The sequence below is a fragment of the Rattus norvegicus genome, chromosome 1 (genome assembly GCF_021556685.1).
Source record: "Rattus norvegicus strain SHRSP/BbbUtx chromosome 1, alternate assembly SHRSP_T2T, whole genome shotgun sequence".
Taxonomy (NCBI): Eukaryota; Metazoa; Chordata; class Mammalia; order Rodentia; family Muridae; genus Rattus; species Rattus norvegicus.
Genome location: NC_141534.1, coordinates 15,829,590 through 15,850,116, shown reverse-complemented (window position 1 = coordinate 15,850,116; position 20,527 = coordinate 15,829,590). Strand labels below are relative to the sequence as shown.

The window sequence follows — 20,527 nt, the reverse complement described above, 5'->3', positions numbered from 1 at the left end:
GGTGAGATGCTTGGGCACAGGGAGCTTCCAGATGTTATGCTTGGTAAACTTGTAAAATACTATTGTATGTTTGTGGTCAGACCAAAGAGAGGGGAGAAGAGCTGGCTGTCTTTTCTCTGTCCTATAGGTTTTTCGTCTGTTTTGTTTGTTTTGTTCTAGGTCTAAGTCAGCTCAGGGTCACTTGGTATGGAGAGGATATGCTGTTCTTGGAAGAAGGTGTGGGTATAGGCCAGACACCGGACGACTGTAGGCACTGTGCTCAGAGGCCACAGGAGAGTGCTTCATCCGGCTGCTCAAACTTCTGAAACAAGTGATTATTTTTAGGGCCATTGAAGATAGCTCTCTCATGTACCAGAACTACTCCTGTTTGGTACATTTAAATTCATTCTTTTATCTCTCCCATTCTTAGATCCCAAAATATTACTTACTTACATCTACCAACATGACTATTTATTTAAACAATGCCAATCTTATTTTAATAATGTAAAATAAAATCTTTATGATTCTTTTCTTTCTTTTGAGCCAGGGTTTCTCTGTGTAGCCCTAGCTGTCCTGGAACTCACTCTGCAGACCAGGTTGGCCTCAAACTCAGAGATCCTCCTGCCTCCGCCTCCTGAGTGCTGGAGGTGTGCCACCACCTGCCAGCTATTCTCTAAAATTTTGGGCTTGTTTTCTTTTCTTTCTTTCTTTCTTTCTTTCTCTTTTTTTTTTTTTTTTTTGGTTCTTTTTTTCGGATTGTTTTCTAAGGAGAAAAATTTCCTCCAACTGTCTCATTAAAATGAAGTATGAAAACCAGAAGGAAGAGCTGGAGGCATGGCTCAGGGGTACAGTGTGTGCTTCTCATGCTTGAGGCCCTGAGCGCTCTCTTTAGTACCAAGGTGGACAACAGACAGATACTCCTGTGGATGACCAAGTCTTTCTTTTCTCTCAGGTGATCAGACTCTGAGAATCTGGGATGTGAAGACCACAGGAGTCCGAATTGTGATTCCAGCACATCAGGCCGAAATCCTGAGCTGTGACTGGTGTAAATACAATGAGGTACAGCATGGGTTCCCTGGAGAGCGCTCCCGAGTGTTAGCCCCCATCTCTCTTGCTGATGGCATTCTGGTGGTGTTTCTGGAACATGGGGTTAAGCTCAGCCCCTGACACTTGTAGTGAACAAGGGACTGACCCGCATTAGCACCAGTTGGACTTACGTGGTCCTAAAACAGCTGAGTATAAGAATTAGGAACAGGAATATAGGAACGGATTAAACACATTAATATACTATCCATATGCCTCAGCAGGCCTTCTAGCTGAAAACTAAAAATTCCTACCTTGTTTTCACTTTCTCAGCTTAAAATTAACTTATGAAAGTTAAAAGAATACCACATTGGCGGAACTCTTTAAATAAAAAGAAAGAAGATATGTATATTCTATAGAAATACCTTAGGCTTAGAAAAACTAGCAAAACTTAATACTCTGCTTTTTCAAATAGCTATGAGTCATCTTACGGGCCATTCTCCCACCCATGTGCATATATGTGCCTTTGTGCACGTGTGTGTGTGTGTGTGTGTGTGTGTGTGCATACATACGTGTGTGTATGTGTGTGTGTGTGTGTGTGTGTGTGTGTGTGTTTCCTAAGTATTGGACTCAAATGCACTCTTACTTGCCAGGCAAGCGCTCTCTCTCTGAGCTATATTCCCAGCCCCACAACCTGCCTTTGAACGTCTGGTGAGACCTCAGCTTGTTTTAAACGTTTTAAAAAGAGAGGTCAGGGGGCTGGGGATTTAGCTCAGTGGTAGAGCGCTTACCTAGGAAGCGCAAGGCCCTGGGTTCGGTCCCCAGCTCCGAAAAAAAAAAAAAAAAAAAAAAGAGAGGTCAGCCGATTTGTCCACAATGTTTTAACTGCTTATGTGTGTGGTAATATTTGAAAAGGTAAGTTAGGAACCTAAGATGCTGTGTAAGACTTTGCTTTTTCCCTTGTGTGCAGTGCTCTGTCATCTACATTAAACACAGTTAGTTTCTCTCCTCTATATAGTTATCCCTGTTGTTTTTGCTAGGAAATGGCCATTTTGGTTCCTTTCTATGCTTATTATGCACTTAAAAAAATTAGTTCCTAGGCATATATTTAATTGCAAAAGTGTATTACTGTTTCTTGTAAGAAATTGCAGACATGTCATAGTTTTGTTTTTTCTGAATTGTTTTCAGAACTTGCTGGTGACAGGTGCGGTAGACTGTAGCCTGAGAGGCTGGGACTTAAGGAATGTGCGACAGCCTGTGTTTGAACTTCTTGGTCACACGTACGCCATTAGGAGGGTGAAAGTAAGTCTTTATCTTGTCTTTTATACACAGTGCCGACGTGACCAGTACAGAGTATTAAGGATTGAAGTTTTATAGGACTGGCTCAATTGGGCCTGGGCTTTGCTCATCCTAGGCAAGCGTCTACCACTGAGCTACACCCCCAGCTCTTGGTTTTATTTATTTATTTATTTTTGAGACAAGTTCTCATTGTATAGGCCAGGATCTTTAAAATTATAGTCCTCGTGCCTCAGCCTCCCAAGTGCTGGCATTACTGATTCTTATGTGTGTTTTTGTTATCCAGTTAATGATGACACTGGAAGGTAAAATTAGGTTATATGTATGAGTAAACTGGGATGACATAAGAATTCACTACTTGATGTTAAATAAAACAACTTTCTCATCTTATTATGACTATTTCTTTTAACATTATTTTTAGGTGTGTTAGTTTATATTTAGGTTTTATATATTTCATAATTGCCCATTCAACGAGAGGGTATTTATGGACAGATAGTAATTTTTTTCTCTAACATGACAATGTATATAAAAGCTAAAAATGTGCAGAATGTAGGAATGTTTTAGTCTGTGAACAGAAGGTACGCTAACTTTTTAACAGTGCCTCCAATAGATTTGCCCCCATTGTAAGGGAAAATAATTTATTTCCTCAGCTTCTGGTCACGTGATTCTGCTGCACTACTGTGAAAACCTCCCTACTCAGTGGTGACTCCTGATTATCAGTTTTTTCCGGAGCTGAGGACCAAACCCAGAGCCTTGAGCTTGCTAGGCAAGCGTTCTACCATTGAGCTAAATCCCCAACCCCTGATTATCAGTTTTTTACATCAGCAGCTACAAAGTACTTTACCCGTGGCCCCAGTATGATAGTTGTGCACTTTCCTATTTTACAAATTTCAAATAGCATTAGATTAGTATTTTACATTTTATTACTCAATATAATTTTAAATATGTAGTCCATAGTAGATTTAACTTTCACTTCTTTGAGAATTTCATCCGTGCATACAGAGTATTTGCTCATACGCCCTATTCCTCCAGCGTCACCAAGACCCAGCATGTCCCTCCCAGTCTTATGTCCTCTTTCCACTGAGCCCAGTCAGAGCTGCCTCATGCACATGCGTATGGGAGCACCCATCGGAGCCTGGGCATCCTACAGGGGAACCGACTCCCCTCCCTTATGGATTAACCGCTGGTAGCTTTCAGTTATAGATGGGGCCTTAGGAGCCTCCTCCACTTGTGCTGCTGTGTGCTCTGTCCTGACCTGGGGCAGGTCTTCCGAAGGCAGCCACAGCTCTGAGAGTTTCTGAGAGCAGTCCTCCACCTCCAGCTCCTACAGTCCTCTATCCTCCTCCTGTGTTCCCTGGGCTTTGTAGAGAGGCTGAGCCATCCTTAGTCACAGACTCTCTTCACTTCAGTTGTCGGTTTCTGTGGTAACTACCATCTACTACAAAAATAAAAATAAGCCTTTCTGTGTTTTTTATAATGGTCTTACATGGACAGGTTTCAGTAGTAGACAGGTTTTTTTTTTTTTTTCTGTATTTCAGATTTTTTGTGGGAACAAGTTAAGGTACTATAGTAAAAAGTACTTTGCAAACTGTGTGAAGTGCTATTCAGATGTAGTTATGGGGATGGGAATGTGACCCGGCCATAGATTGCATGCCTAGCGTAGAGGCCTGGGTTTGATCCCCACTAGCACATAAAACTGGGTGGTCCATGTCTGTAATCCAGCACGCGGAATGTAGAGGCAGGAAGATCGCGTTAGGGTGATCCTCAACAAGGTTGACGTTGGCCCAGGCTTCATGAGACTCCCCTGACCCCTCCATCAAATGTATGCAGAGCTATTAGACGCTGAGAAAGCCTGTGATTAACTCAGTAGCAGAGCACCCTCCAGAATCCATAGGGTCCTGGCTTCAATCCCTAGGACCACACTAAATCCATAGGATCCTGGCTTCAATCCCTAGGACCACACTAAATCCATAGGGTCCTGGCTTCAATCCCTAGGATCACACTAAATCCATAGGGTCCTGGCTTCAATCCCTAGGACCACACTAAATCCATAGGGTCCTGGCTTCAATCCCTAGGACCACACTAAATCCATAGGGTCCTGGCTTCAATCCCTAGGACCACACTAAATCCATAGGGTCCTGGCTTCAATCCCTAGGACCACACTAAATGGGGTATAAAGGTGAAGGAAAAGCAGACCCAGCAAGTGCTCGAGAGACAAGCGCCCCGAATACAGCTGCGGAAACAGTGCACGGATTGTCTGTCATTTATGTTGGCAATGCTACTTGATACACTGACTACATTTCTTGTCACTAAGACAAAGCATATGTGACAGAGGTTACTTAGGGAAAAGTGCACTTCACAGTGTAGTGCTGGCAAGACTGCGCTTCAAGTACGTGAGGTATAAGGGACACTTCACCTTTGAATTGGGACACTTAACGATTGCATTTTTATCCTTGATATAATTTTCACAAGCTTTTATATAATAAATAGCATTAAATCATTTAAAAATTTATATTTAGCTGAGAATGTATGGCAGTCAAATATATTCCTGTAATCAGCAAATTCTGTAATTGTTGCCTTTCTATGTGCTACCATGCTTAATTCCTTATATTTAAGGTCCTACATAGGTAGCTAGTAAGAATTTGTGCTTAATTTTTAAAAGTAGCAACATTTAGGAATACATGTTCTAAATCCTCTGTATGAAGCGTGAGGGGTTTTATTTGGAGAATGTAAAAATAAAAGATTTTTCTATAAATGGCTACTTGAAAGGTCAGATAAGTACGTGAGGCCCAGGAAGGCACAATCATAAGTGACCACTGGTTGTGTTTACAGAGTGACGTGGAGTGACACCCATGACCATCTTGACTTTTCTCTCCTGCAGTTCTCACCATTTCATGCCTCCGTGTTGGCCTCTTGTTCCTATGATTTCACTGTAAGGTACAGAGATTTTCTTTTTTAATACATTTTGCGTGCAGTACCTACTAGTGTTTGTATGTGTGCAGCTGAGGCGGAAGGGAGTGCTTTGCTAGCTTATGTACTTTTCCTGCCTTTTACTCTTCTTTCCTCCTAACCAGTAACTCTGAAGCCCCGCCCTCTCGTCCTTCCTGCTTGACAGGCTGTCCTTGCCTGTGTAAGGACCCAGTGTTGAGCTTGTATCACCTTATTGCATTATCTGCCCAGAGCTCCTCTCCTTTTTCTACTCAGTCAGAGTTTGGTCTGGCAACATTTCTATGACCTTTTTCATGTAATGCTTTCTCCTGACAGACAGATTTGAAGTGATATCTTAGGAGGAAATACATGTCTCTAACTTGCTTTTCTGGAGTGAGCCCATATAAGAATGCAGACAAATTGGGGAATAAACTCACAGAACAGCCAGGTTGCGGGTGTTGTGTGGGGTGGGGGTGTTTTGTTTTCTTTACTGGTCTTGCCCTGGGCACTGTACCTGTGGACTGCATGTGCAGCTGAGGATAACTCTGAACTCCCGATGTTCTCACTCTACCTCCCTGATGCTGGGATTGAAGGCATATCCAGCCACATTTTGTTTTTAAAATAATGTGTACACAGTAAGGAATGAGTGCAGTTTTTACTCCGTAGTGATACTGGAATTTTTAAAAGACAGCACTAAGGGGCAGGAGGAAAACTTGCTTGCTTGCCGTCCACCCAGCCATTGCCAGGCTGGAACCGCGGATCTGTAGGTTATTTGCTGGTCGTTAGTTTTGTGTATGGATCTCCAAGTCTGTTAGTTTATTGGTGATCAAGTGTGCAGTGCAAGAGTGAATACACTCAGTAGAGGTGAGTGTGAGGAGAGCTGAGCAGGTCACTGTTTCTATGGACTTCATGTTGGCGGGAAGATGGTGCAGTCCCCCAAAAGCAGGGGCAAGCCGCAGAACAGCGCGTTACAGAGCTGCTAGCAAAGGGTGGCGGGTGAGTCTGGTCCCTCAGCTGCACTGAGCAGGGTGCAGAGACGATGAAGAGTCTTCTGCACACTCCGATCACTTGTGTGATTCAGAACAGGTCCAGATGAGGGTCTGCACTGTGGCTTTCCAAAATGTCCTGGTCTGAGACCGATCACCTTTACCGCCTGAGGCTGCACACTGCTCTTGTGCTGACCTCGTCACTGTCAGTTATATTGGAACTGATGCTGTGCGGTATTTTACTATGTAAAATGTTGTATTTAAGTGTGTGGACCTCACATCTAACAGGAGCTCTAAGTCTTAGTTGTATAGTAGATCATATTTCAGTGAGTAATAAAAATTCTAAAGCTAATGTATGATCTCATATTGTAGACTACCTGTTGCTTGTTTTGGTGTCGTAAAATTCGTTATTACATTTATTCATTTATCTGCGTGTGGAGGATGTCTGTGGAGGTTAGCAGCCACTTGGGGGTCCTAGGAGGACCAAGGGGTCAAGCTCAGGTCACATCTTCAGGACTGGCAGCAAGAGCCTTTGCCTGCTCACCCTTCTCAGCAGCCCTGTCTCGTTGTTAATTATTTAATAAAGCTTAAGTTGAGTGAAGACTTAAGGTCTTATTATAAAAAATGAACTCCCTTCAGCAAATCAGCAGTATCTTTCATAAAGATATGCCTTGACTTACGCTGGTTCTGCCTAAGACTTTTATTATTGTATGAAAGCAGTGTGTCGCCGACAGAAACTGTAATTTGCATTTTGATCTTTTCCTGGGCTAGCAGTATGATCTAATACTAAAAAAACTTAATTAAAAATTTAATTTTAGTAGCAATTATTTTTTTGTTTTAATTAAAATTTTCTTAAATTAAAATATAATTACATTATTTTTCCCTTCCTATTCTTCCCTCAAATCTTTCCCATGTCACCTTCTCACTCCCTCTCCAATTGTTGTCCTCTTTTTTCTTTTATTATTATTGTTACATACATGCATATATTAATGTGTGTGTATACATTGTAGGTAAGTATGTATACATACATATATTTACATATTTATATATACATATATACAGACATATTTATACATATTTATATAACAATACAAGATATATACATACAGCCTGCTGAATCTATTTAGTATGGCTTGTGAATATATAAGTTTCAGGGTGACCACTTTGCCAGTCTTCTCTTTCAGTGTTGGTTAGTGGAAAGCCAGAGCGCCTGTGATCCTGTGATGTCCAGAAGTATAGATACAATAGTGTCTTGAACGTCAGAGTGATAAATACATTTGAGGGGTGATTGACACAGGGTTTCCTTGTGTAGCCCTCACTGTCCTGGAACTCGCTCTGTAGACCAGGCTGGCTTCAAACTCACATAGCTCTGCCTGCCTCTGCCTTCCAAGTGCTGGGATTAAAATCATGTGCCACCACCTCCTGGGGATAAATACATTTTAACTTAGAGTATTTTCAATTTGTGATGGGTTTACCACGATATTTTCCCATTGTGATGCTATCTCTTTACATTTATTCTTTCTACATTTCATTCAAGATAATACTAAGTCTAAAAGGTTTGATAATAGGGCTGGTGGGATGGCTCAGTAGGTAAAGCCTCCACCAAGTCTGATGACCTGAGTTCTGTCTCTGGGACCTAAATGGCAGAGTAAGAGAGCTGACTCCTATAAGGTGTCCTTTGACCTCTTCACACAGCCATCCCCAACAAATAAATAAAGGTAATATAAAATGAAAAATGTTTCATAGTGCATTCTTATGTCCTGTGACTGTTATCATCATAGATGTCAGCACATTACCATTTCCTATTATTCTCTCTGCTAGGCTAGTTCTTGATCAAGCTAAGCCATTGTGCTAACAATGGATATGCGTGACTCGAGTTTTAAGTGCTTATTTTTTGTTTCATACCAAGTATATCAGACAGTTCATTAATAAAACGAGCAAATTAAGTATGTGGTATGTGTAACAGCCTTAAAAAAGCCATCCAATAATGATTTTTGTTAGAAAGATCAATATGCTGTCTTTTATGTCGTAGCACATATGTTTCAAGTAGTGCACATAGGATCTTCTTAGTTGTAAAGCTGAAGTGATCATTTTAGCCCAGCTAACACTTCAGATTCCTGATATTTTTATAGATATTTTAATCTTTATAATATTTTTATACATGGCCTTTGGTAGTAACAAATCAACCCAGAACTTATTTTTTAAGATATATATTTTGGCAAGAAAAATGTCGTAAAGAACTTAATGCTATTGATAACCAGCTGTGATATTCATGCTCTACTGAAGTCTCTCTTAACCTAGCAGTATCAATGTTTCAAGTCTGTTTAGTTAAAAAATTATATAGATGTTGTCAATGGTTCACACTGTGTCTACCTGCGGTCAGGAAGCTGAGGCAGGACAGGAAGTTCCTGAGGCTGAGAAACCGTAAGAGGCCCTAGCAATCCTCTTGCTCCAGTGAGGTCCTACTTCAGGACCCAGCAAACATAGGAGCCCACAGAGGACAGTTTACATTCAGACCATGGCAGGAAGTGTTAAAAAGGAAGATTAGAGAATAGAAGCCGCCTCAAGCCGCTCAGTTTTGTTGGTGTAGCAAGACGTACATAGTCATAAATACAGCTAGAGGATGATTGAAGACATACTCATAGAATCATTAGGCCAGCATATACTTGGATGCCCTCATATTGGTGGCAGGGTGTATGCTACTGCTAGCTGTATAAACTCAAGCAAGTAACCTGGAAACTGTGTGACTGAGGTCTACATTTGTAACGTAGATGATGGAGCACATAGCATGAGATTGTTGTGCTGGCCCAGTGAGCTGACACACACAAATGCTGGCACACTAAGGGCTAAGTCTCCTGTTGTTGTCAGCCTTAAAGGCCGAATGGGCGGTAACAGGAGACCATCTGTCTTTGGATGTAAGGGCCATTTCAGCTCTAATCTTCTGGGATGAGGCAGAAACTTTTATTTTAGAGCAAGAAAAGCAGTCAGCTTATTCTTGGCCTTTTGTTGCTCTCTTCCCCTTGGAGTTGGGAGAGAAGTAAAACTAGGGGTAGGAAGTCCCAGAGACGAGACCCGTTCCTCTACATCCCTTACTCTTTAGAGAAACCTGGGAACATTCTCTGGGCTGCACATCTGTGAATGCAATGACCGTGTGGACCTTTTAGTCAGTTGACTAGCTAGAAGTGAGAGGCTGCCCTTCCACTTGCCAGCCATGGATACATGGAAATGGTGCCTCCTTTGTAGGAATGTTTAGAGATTTCAATGACGTAGTACCCAACATGTTCTTGGCACATAAAAGATAGCAGATCTAAAGTAGACGCTAATCGTAATAAGTTTTCTTGTTAAAAATGTAAGTACTTCAGGGAGACTTAAGGCATTAATCATCCATGCTTTCCCTAGCATCACATTGATAAGATAATTACATTGCTCACATCCACTGAGGAGCTCTGTGAGTATGAACTTTATTGCCCTGTGACGGTGGGGGAGAAGTGAACCTAGCAGAACAAGGGTCGTCGTGCAGCACTGTGTAGCGTGTCGTTACAGTGCACATCATGCAGCAGGAACCAGAACAAGGTCACCACGAGGCAATGGCTATGTGCAGCCTGCCGTCCAGATCCATAGCTAGGTGGCCAGTTCTGTGTTTCATAGCCTATACTTAGTAATATTTATTGCATATTTAATATTTATTTGGTATATTTAAACTATATACTCAGTTATTTAACAAGTTATATTTAATCTCTTCTGCCACACATCTCATTCAGCCTTTATTTCCTACATAATTTTTGACATTTAAATGTAATTAAATAAAGTTTGCTTTTCTTTCTAAAAGTTTGTACTTATGTTGTACTATTTCACAATAAATTACATCTAATATTTATGTTCAAAATTTATAAAATGTAGCAAAATAACAGACAATGCAAAATGCCTAAAATTTATTTTTAAATGATTTAGCAAAAGCATTTTACATACAGGTATGTAAAGAGGAAGCTAAGAATATACTGTAAATTTTTAATAGTTGGTGAGCTAGAAGAAGGATATATGGTATTTATTATTTCAGTCTTTGAATTTTTGCATGGATTGATAATTCCAAAATAAAAACTTTCATGAAATAGTAAAATATTTAGTCATGCTAAATATGATACTAATGTTTCTTACTAATGCCTTTTAATAGTGTGACTTGATATTTAATTTGGAGTAAGATAAGGATCAGTTGTTTTATTGCAAAGTAGGAGGATGATTTTTAATTGGATTTTGCTAACTTAGAATCTGGACAGACTGGATTACCAGTGAAATGCCTTCATCACTGTCACAGTCCCTCACGGGATCTGCCCGTCTAGTGTCTTAGCCCTGCTGTGGTTGCTGAGCTGAGCTTCTGAGCCCTGTGCTGACTAGCAGGGATTTCCACATGCAGATACTTCTTCCCCTTCCCCTAAAAAGGTCAGCCAGAGTAAACAGATAGTATAGCTGGATTTGTACTTTGTCTCACAAACCTTTCATTTCCACCATACCCAGCCCCTTCCCCACAGAAAGGTCAGTGAGAGTAAACAGATACAGGGATGGCTGGGCTGCAGCCGTGTAGCGCCCACGACTGTCTTTTAACACGGTCTCTAATTCCTCTGCGGCTTTCTTTCCAGCCTAAAGGTATGATGGTAATTGTTAGCCTTTTCTAGGCCTGCAACTGAAGTAATAAAATGACCAAAGATGCATCGAAGTGCTCTGACGTATATTAAACATATAAACATAAACATATATTAAACATGAACAGCTGTCAGCCAAGCATGTTCTCGTGTGTTGCCACATGGTTAGAAAATACCTCTGATGTTAGGACGGTAGCTCAATGCAGCTGCCTTTGGCTTTCCTTTTTAGAAGGGTATTTGTTCCCATATTTGTTTAATTCTTTCAAGAACACTTAATTTTTAAATGTATTTTGTGTTAACAGAGCACATTGTTTGATTCCAGATTAGGACTTGTGTATTTTATTGTTTGTCTCCAGCCACTGGGATCTGCTAAATAAATGTTTACCAATAGAAGGGAAATTAAATTAAATGGAAAATTATGACAGCTTTGGTTATTCTAATTATAAAAGCCCAAAACCACGATTTCACTTTAGTTATGCTCAAAGTCGGCATTAAGAAAACTGAATTTAGTGCATCCTGCTTGAATGAGAAACTGTTTTTAAGGAGAAACTGGTCTGTTTTGATGAGAAGTAGAACGGCCCGAAACCTTTGGGGAAGTTGTTCTGGGGTCTCTATCAATAGATGTTTTCAGTTTGTCCTTCAATTATAAAGTAACATGTAAATGCTGCAAATTGCTAATTGTTTCCCAGATGATGTGTGTAAATCCTGCATCAGCCATTGCTGTGTTGGAGAGATCTTTTCATGAAGTGAACTGTAACTTTGTAAGTTAAACGCCACGTTAAAAAAATCAAAATAATGACCAACAAACTGAAAGAACGTACGTTAGTTAAAGAAGAACTTGTGAGACTTGCTGATTTTAAATGCCCTGATTTTTAAGTACAGAACATTTCCAGAATTCTTTAGTAAAGTGGTTTTCCTTAAGAGTCGACCTGCGCATGTGCAGTCCATGCCTAGCACAACGTAATAGATGGAAAGGGGGGGGGGGAAGCCTGGGTTTGGTGCAGTGTAAAGCCCCTGTGAACTCTGAACTGTGCTGATTGGTTCCAGGGCAAACAGTTAAGTTGCATTATATTTTTAAGAGTTCAGTTTCATTTTTCTTCAGGAGATGTTGCTTTGCCTTTGTTCTGTAGTAAGAAGTAACAGGTGTATCGGAAAATGAAAGGTGCGTCAGTGAACTCTGAGCTTAGTATTAGAAGGTAGAGTAGTCAAGTCAGAGCAGCAGTGAGAAGGCTGAGAGGCTACCCCGGAAGGAGGCTTTGGAGAGCTGCACTAGAGGCTGCGCTCCCATAGGGACAGCATCTGTGCGTTACACTTTGGAAGAGCTACGGAGGTAGTTGAGCAGAAAGCCTTGGTCTTCCCTCCTGTTCGCTATTTGCACAAGAGTGAGCCTGTTTACTCAGATCAACTGGGTTCTACAAGTCAGCTGGTCATAGTTTAATATGCTCCAACACTCAGGGGTAAATAATTCACGCTTGAGGTCCGTCCTGCAGCTCCAGCCTAGAGTACGGATTCAGTTAATGGAATGAGCTGGCTGTACAGGGAGTGTAAACAATAATGATTTATCTGTTTTCATTTCACACTCAGTAGTTCCTTGTCTTTGTTATTTAGCCGTGTGTGTGCCTGCATGTGCACACGTGTGTAAAACAGAAACCCTTTGCAGTTAGTGGAAGAGGGAGATGTTTCTGGGGACGAGAATGGCCAGGGTCTGAGGGAGGAACCGAGCTGCTTGTCTCTGAGTACACGATGCTGCTTTCAGCCCCTCTTTCATCACACTTTCATGTCCTGTCACAAGAAAAGAAACAGCATTGTTGGCCTGCTTTCTCTGTGTCTCTCTCCATCTTTGTCTGGCCCCTCGTGTCTCTTCCCTTATGCTCTGACTGGCTCCTTCTGTCTCCTCCCTCTCTCTGTGCCCAGTGTCTGCTGTAGGAGGTGAGGTAGGAAGAGAGACTGACTATAGGCTGTACTGACATTGTACCCCCGCCCAGCCCTGGTGGATGAACTCAGCCGTTCAGCTTCAGGATGAGGACATGAGCTGTCTCCTGTGGTAGAGCTAAGAAGCAGTCAGCGCAGCTGGGCAGCGCCTGTCAGACTAACGATTTATATTTACACATGATGCTTCAATGCACGCTTGCCGGAGAGCAGCATCTGCCTGTTCTTCTGCGAGTCTCATTAGCTCTGGGTTCCACCTCCCCATGGTAGTTCCCAGTCAGCTGTGCATAGGCTGTTCTTAAGACATTATTGATCAAGATACAGATACTGGTACTATTTCCTGAGTGGGCCCGTGACTTCATCAGGAGTCTTAGTGTTGGATTTTCTGTACCATTAAGCAATCAACTTCTTTTGTTTCCACAGTTTCTTGAAATTCACTTGAAAAATAAAATTTTTTCCAATTTTTTAAACTAAAATACTTATTTAAACTTGGGTTAGCAAAAGGTTTCATGACTGACTCATTGTGCTAATACAGTGAGCTTTATGGGAGCATTTTCCTTTACGTCGTCCTGTTGAGATGTGGTTGGTGTTCTCTAGACATCACCCTGCATGCTTGTGGACCGCAGCCATGAGCACTCAGAGCCAGCCTTCCATCAACTAATGGTTTTCTTTAATTCATCATGTGCTCCAGGGTTGATGCTTGCCTCTTGAAAATATTGATCTGATTAAGGTTTTAATTGAAATATTATAATTAATTCATTTTGACAGAGAAGCTAAGTCTAGAATTTTTATTATGTTTCACCTTGAACATTTTTAAACATGGCATCACTTCTGGATATTTGTGGCTGTTTCAAAGTCATTTTCAAAAACTATTGAGTAGTTTTCCAAAGTTAACCATTAATTTGTCTTACATTACCAGACAATTAGAACTTCCCAGTTTTAAACTTAATTTTTGTTACAGTTATTTGCTCCAGAATCAAAACAAAATGAAAAAAAAAAAAAACCCAACTAGCTCACATCTGAGCAAATGAACAGGCGTTAGATACTGATGAATCCGGATGAGTTTTACCTCTTTGTTAGTTGTTTTGCTAGGCTAGGAGTTTTATTTTTAAGCTCCCCTAAAAGTGGTAAGAATTAAATAGCGGGCCCCTGCCTTCATCATGAGTCTTACTGTTGGATTTTACATGCCATTAAGTAGTTGACTTCTTTTGTAACCACGGGCACGTCCAGTGTCTTGAAATCACTGCAAAGGTGAGTGTTTGGGGACAGAAGGAGCTGAGCAGTTGACTTGAGGTCAGTTAGGAAGACAGTGCAGCAGCCGTGTGGATGAACTGTGTTTACAAAGACACTAGACGAGGAAAGGAGTTTCTGAATTGTCACGGAAGCTCACATTTGTGTTGGCTCATCGTTTCCTTAGGGGCTGGTTTTGAATGTAACTTGTCTGACTCGTGGAGTTTTGGCCTGGGCTTTAGCGTTCGGAGTTTTCTATGTTGGAGAAGGTAGGGGAAACTGAGTGGATGCAAGCCTGTTTGAACCTTCATAGATGGGGCCTGACGTGATCCTCAAGCTTCCGTGACTGAGTGTAGAGGTGGCGGGCGGGAAGGCATGGTGTCAGTAGACCGTGTACTTTCGCAACTGCTGCTCCTCAGGTATGGTGCCAAGGACTGCAAGATTTTCTCTAGCCTAGTCCCTAAGCTGAGAAATGAACTTACATATCTGTCTATACCTTGAGATTTGGGTGATGATCAAAGACAGGCTTGTGCATGCACACGCATGTGTGCGTGCTTGCCTGTGGTGTGTGTGCATATGCACGTGCGTATGTGCGTCTTGAGACAGGGTCTCTCAGTGGAGCCTGGTTTTGTGGATTAGGTTAAACTGGCCGCCATCGAGCCCCTGTCTTTGTCCCCTGGGGGATGGGTTGCAAACACACCACTACACCCTGTCTGGCTGCTTACATGGTTCCGGGGAGTAGAATTCAGGTCCTCAACGCTCGTGTGGCAGACCCTCAGAAGCATGAACATCGTAGAGTAGCAGGAGAGCGCCATCACTGTGCCACATGAGTGGTCTTGCTGAAGATGGAGCAGAAGCTCGGTCTTGGATCGGCCGTATTTTTTATCATTGGGAAGAAGGAGCTAACATTGTATTTCATTGCTTTCTATCAGTAATGTAGAAGGAAGCAGCCTTGTAGGCGAAGGTAATTTACATGAAGTAACAGTTTACTTTACCTCTGGGACTTTGTCTCTAACATATTCGTCCCTCCCCAGAGTTTTGCTGCAGTGAAAAGAGTGTGAATGAAATCTCACTTGTAGCAGCCTTGGGGCGGGGGTTCCCATGGTACCATCCCAGGACATCCCTGACCAGCACTTAGGACTTGGTTCTTCCAAACCTTCTTGGACAATTCCAGAGCTTTTGCATTTGTTTGTAGTAAGTCCTCCGGGTGATTCTGATATGAATTTAAATTTGAAAACTATTGGTCTAAAAATCAGGGATTTAGTTGATGGGCAATGTCCTCTACAGTGGGGACTCAGTCATTGAATTTTTTTCTCTTCCATTTCTTCTCTGTTGATTTCCATGTGGCCAGGGTTCAGAGCCACTGCACTGTTGACTTTGTTGGCTTTTTCTTTCTGCCTGACAGTGCTGTTGGCCTAGGGGGAGATTATTAACTCTGTGTCTGTTGAAGTCTAGGAAGCACTGCTTTAGATGGTGGGTTTTGTTCACTGGGCACCAGGAGTCCCTGAGGTACGCTTTTCCAGGGATGCCACTCAGTTGGGATTTCAGGCACACATTGGAGGGATCTTTTTGTTTTCTGAATGAGTCCATGCTCCGTTATTTGGGAATCTGTGTGTGAGGCTGGCTTTTCTTATCTGTCACATGCTCAGCGTAGTCATTGATTTATTTTTTCATTCACTCCTGGGCATCCTTTGGCGGCCCATGGAGCAGACACTTTGTTTTCTCAGTGCTAGGGAGAGGCCCTTGCTCTCACTGAGCTGTGTGTCCAGCCCATGTCAGATACTTTCATACATGCAAAGATACAAAGACTAAGACTCTGCCCCTCAATTCAAGGGGCTTAGAGGCTTCCAGCGGATGATAGATCTGTAAATTAATCCACAGAACCAGAAACATGAGCTCATTCTGAATTTCTTTGTTTCATTAACCATCCCACTTATTCTACTTAAATATGTCTCCAATCCATCGCTTCTTTCATCACTGCTCTCCCGAAATGAGCCCTGCACAGTGAGTTCAGTGTCAGCCTAGGCTACAAGCGACAGTCAGACCACTGGCTTCTCATACACCACCTTCCTTGTCTCTGGATCTGAAAGAGTGACATTTTCTGCTCTTTCTTCTAGAGACTTGACCATTAGCAGCACAAGCGGAGGACATTATGGTGGTGCTGTGTATTTAAAACTGTGAAAACACAACTACACTTAACACAGGGCACCACCCTGAAAATAGCCAAAGCAGGCCTTGGCTTTTCTTGTGGTCACAGAGTCATAAAGGATTGATGGCTAGCTCGTAAGCCGCAGGAGTCAAGGGAAAGGGTGACATTTTAAGAGTGCTTTAAGGTTTTTGCTAAATTCACCTGTTGACTAAACTTCATAAGTGTCATTATAGATATTTCAAACTATATCTCAGTGAAACAAAGTAGCTTCTGCTTAATTCTTAAAATAATTTCGATGTTCTATTTAATAATGCTTTATACGTGCTTTGTTAAAGAACAGTGGAGTCAGAAGGCCAAAAGTAACTTGTAATAGGATCTCCAATTTAAATGAAAAATGTTCTACAGTTCTGTCATTTTAATCATTGGAGTCTTGTCCAGTATTTACTTCCCATCAGAGAACTTAAATAGTCCATGATTTTATCAGCCAAGAGACAAAGAGGCACCAAGTAGTGTATATGCTGCACCAAAGCAAGCTTTTCACTGGAAAACAGTGTGCCTTATCTGCCAGCTAATGCTGTCTCTGGGCTACCTCTACCAGAGAAGAACAGCCACTGTTACGCTGTGGGGAGTCCAGAAGAAAGCTGCAAGGAAAGAAGAGGTTGCTCACGTCATCATACAATAAGGGAACCTAGAGAAACACACTTTGCCACTCATAACTCACTCTTGCTGGTGGAGCTTGAATGGAGTTAAGTGTGACCATTCTGGAAGTGTATGTACTAGAATACTACCATGGCTGCTATCACAACTGTTTCTTCTGCTAAATCAGAGGCATTGAGGGAAGTGATACAAGTATTTCTTCTGTTATTAAAAACTATTTACAGTTTGAAGATAAATTATAGTCTGCTAGCATACTGCCTAGTTTGTTTTTTTCAGTCTATTTAGCTTATGAGATTTACCACACTTAATGATATTTTAAAAATGCATTTTAGCATACCAAAAATAAACTTAAATTACAGTATTAGTGTGTGTGTGTGTGTGTGCACACACACGCACATATGTTTTAACTTTCCCAGCTCTCGTTTCCCTTGAGAAAATTGAAGTTTCAGAAGTGGGGTATAGCATAGCATACCTGTCATCCCAGCACTTAGGAGGCTAAGGCAGGAAGATCGGGAGTTTAAGAACAGCATATTCAGCTCAAGTCTACCTGGGTTACATGTGACTTTGTCTCAAAAGCCAAAGGGAAATAAAAAGGTGGCAGAGAAAAGAAATGAGACACCACACTTCTCCCTCCATGGCTGGCCACTGTGCTGTTTGCTGTTCTGAATTAGTCTCTCCTTCATTTTCACCTCAGGGTTTCTCACATGTGCTTCTGAGATGCTTTGATGATGGTGACTTGTTTTGGTGTTTTACTTTGAAGGCTTTTAGTTTTTAAAATTGTAGGAACTTTTAACATGAATTTTGTTTGAGGTCTTTTTTTTTTTTAAAGATAAACTCACACAAATACTTGATTGATGTTCTTGAAGTTTTGGTGGCTATGACTAGGTTTGGAGCTCCAAGGACTGTAGGGCCCATTTAGTTGCATACTAAGCGTCTCCAAATGAACTTAGCATCGCTCAGCGTCCTTGTGTTTGTAGCCATTGGGATGGCCATGCACACGTATCCTTGTCTCAGGCCTTTTCAGCTCATGACGCCCATTCTCTGTCCTCGTGCAGCATTACCTTATTGGCTCATAACAGCAAAAACAGACATTGTCTTCCTGGCTCCTGTCGCTCCATTATTGTCCTTGAAAACTTGTAATGTAAGAAGTTCACACTTTATATAAAGATGACCTAGCTTACCCACTCTCGAAATGAGCCTGACTCCACAGTGAAACCAAAGAGCCGCTTACGTCGGCTGACCACCAGAGATCCTTGGATGATGCCATTGACTGACAAGTGACAGCTGGCAGCCCATCCCTGTGTATTGAAGAGACCTCAGTAGCATTTCTCATTATATAAAAATACTCTTGTCCTGATGATGTGTTTGTGTCGTGGTGGCTGCTAGAAAGCTTAGTGTCTTCAAGCTCCTTCCTGTCAAGCACATGTGACCTCATGGGATATATTGTTTATTAATCTCATTGAAGGTTCCAACTTACTTCCTACCTTCAACTTTCCCTTAATTTATTTTCGTCATGCTAAATGCATATTTTAAAAACCATTGTGAATGGTAGGAACATTTTGGATACATATGCAAAATCATCTGATTACTGTCTCAAATAATGCAAATTAGTGTATAACTAGTTTTTAAAAACAAAACTGTACAATTACAAGTTTACTTTTGCTTATATAAACATCATTAAGATTCAGAAAATTTGATCCTGGTACAATTCACTGTCTAGGAACAAGTATGCAAAAACAAGAAAACTACCATTAGCATTTCTGAGAAGGTCTGTGGCTTGTACCCTCACTTTATTTTGAAAAGACACATTTTCAAAAGCAAAATCCTCTCCCTAAATATTCTGTAGCTCCCAGTAATCAGATAAATGAGCTATTTGTTTAGTATCTCTCTGCTACCCACACAGGAGATTATCCATAGCAACAGTCCTTTTCAAAACTTAATAAGGCCAGCACTGTGTTTATTAGGGAAATAATACCACCAGGTTAAACAAACCGTGACTGTTGGTCTTGTGTGTTTGCTCTCTTTCAGAGAGACCAGCCCAACCTCCAGCATGCTGCACATTGTACATCATTAGAAAAGCTGAATTACAGGATGACTCCTAGGACTCTGAATGTGCTGTTCTATAGTGTGTTAGAATAAATAAAACCATGTTGAGCAGACAAGGCTTTAGAAAGCTCAAGTACTAATTTATGTATTGAAAAAAGAGAAAAATTTTCTGAACAGCAGCAATCAGAGCTGTATTATGGTAAATATTGTCATACTCAGTTTATAAAAGAGAAGTAGAATATAAAATATTGGCTTGCCTCTGGAAATGACATTGATGGGGAATCTCTAAAAAAGGCTGTGCCTGAAAAGAGAGTTTCAGAATTTACAGGGATATTCACAAGAGAACAGATTCATTTTAAAGAACTTGAATTCCTGTTGAAATGTAAATTAAACCTAAGTGCTTTTCATATTACTTGTTTAGAAATGAGATAGAATTTAAAAATCACAAAATGTTAGGAGTTCATCTAATCCAATATTCTTGTTTTCCAGACATGATTGCTTTGAGAAACACCTAAGAGACAAAGCACTATTCCTCATCCCAAATGCCCTTCAGAGTTTATTTTCTAAACAAAACCTTTCTAAGCTTCTATTGTATAAGCTATCAAAATGAGAACACAGTAATTTTTTTTAAAACTTTGCAGATTAGTAATTCTGTTTTGTTCTTTGCTCTAATAGAATGGGGTTCATGCTTTCCTTATTAGCTGCTTTATGCAAACGGGATTGGCATTTACGAGTTAGTTGAGCCTGTTGTGATAAAACCTTTTCTATGCCATATAGCTACTTGTTAATAGAAGTGTTTTAACACTTGTATTTTCTTTTTCTCCCCTCTCTCTTTTTTTTTAAATTTAGAGAATACTTTATTAGTTTTTGTAATCAAACCCACGTAGATAAGACCTTACATATTTAATACAGTGTGTTACCCCTGTACAAATGGAAAAAACTTAAGTTCAACATTTCTAGACCAATATGGCTGTTAATTTCTGTACAGTGCCAACTCAACACAGTAAACGGGGATACTTTTTTCCAAAGTTGACAGCACAGCTAAAGTTTCAAAAAATTCAAATTATATATCTGTATATATATATTTATATTTATATAAAAAGACCAATAATAGCAGTGTGTTATGCATCAACAGCAGCAACAGCTTTTCCAGGTTCTGCAGTCATCTGAACAAAACTGTAGAGACATCCAGCACACTCCATTAAAAAAAAAAAAAAAAGTAAAAAAACAAAACCCGAGAAAACAGCACAGTTCTGTTACTCTTGTGGTACCTGGCACCATTTTTTTTTTAAATTAGCTTCTCAATCATCATCTGGAAAGAAAACATTCTGAGCAACATCATTAAAAACAGCTCTGATAAAGCACGGTCACTACTACGTATCATAAAGCAGGTACAAGCTATTTTACATCCACAGAGGTATGATACAGTACTGTCCTACATTCCCCTCTCTCTTTTTATTGTCACAGATTCTGGAATTTTTCAAAGCCTGATCCACTTCTGGAAACAGTGGAGCATCACACAGAGTTCACCTGTGGCTTAGACCTAAGTCTCCAGAGCCCCACTGAGGTAATGTACAGTTTCGTGATTTTCTACCTGCACAGCTAATACCAGCTCTGACGTGGAACCTGCAGCCCTTAGGTTCACTCAGCTTATCTGACCGTCTCCA

General features: G+C 40.9%; 1 protein-coding gene across 1 annotated transcript in view; it reads left to right on the top strand.

The window, feature by feature from the left end:
- Positions 1-20,527, top strand: part of Pex7 (peroxisomal biogenesis factor 7) — a 63,195-nt gene that overhangs the window by 24,517 nt on the left and 18,151 nt on the right. The window contains exons 6-9 of the mRNA NM_001034147.1: positions 932-1,038; positions 2,191-2,304; positions 5,180-5,235; positions 20,328-20,427. Of these exons, the coding sequence (NP_001029319.1) occupies positions 932-1,038; positions 2,191-2,304; positions 5,180-5,235; positions 20,328-20,427 (377 nt within the window). The remainder of the gene's footprint in view (positions 1-931; positions 1,039-2,190; positions 2,305-5,179; positions 5,236-20,327; positions 20,428-20,527) is intronic.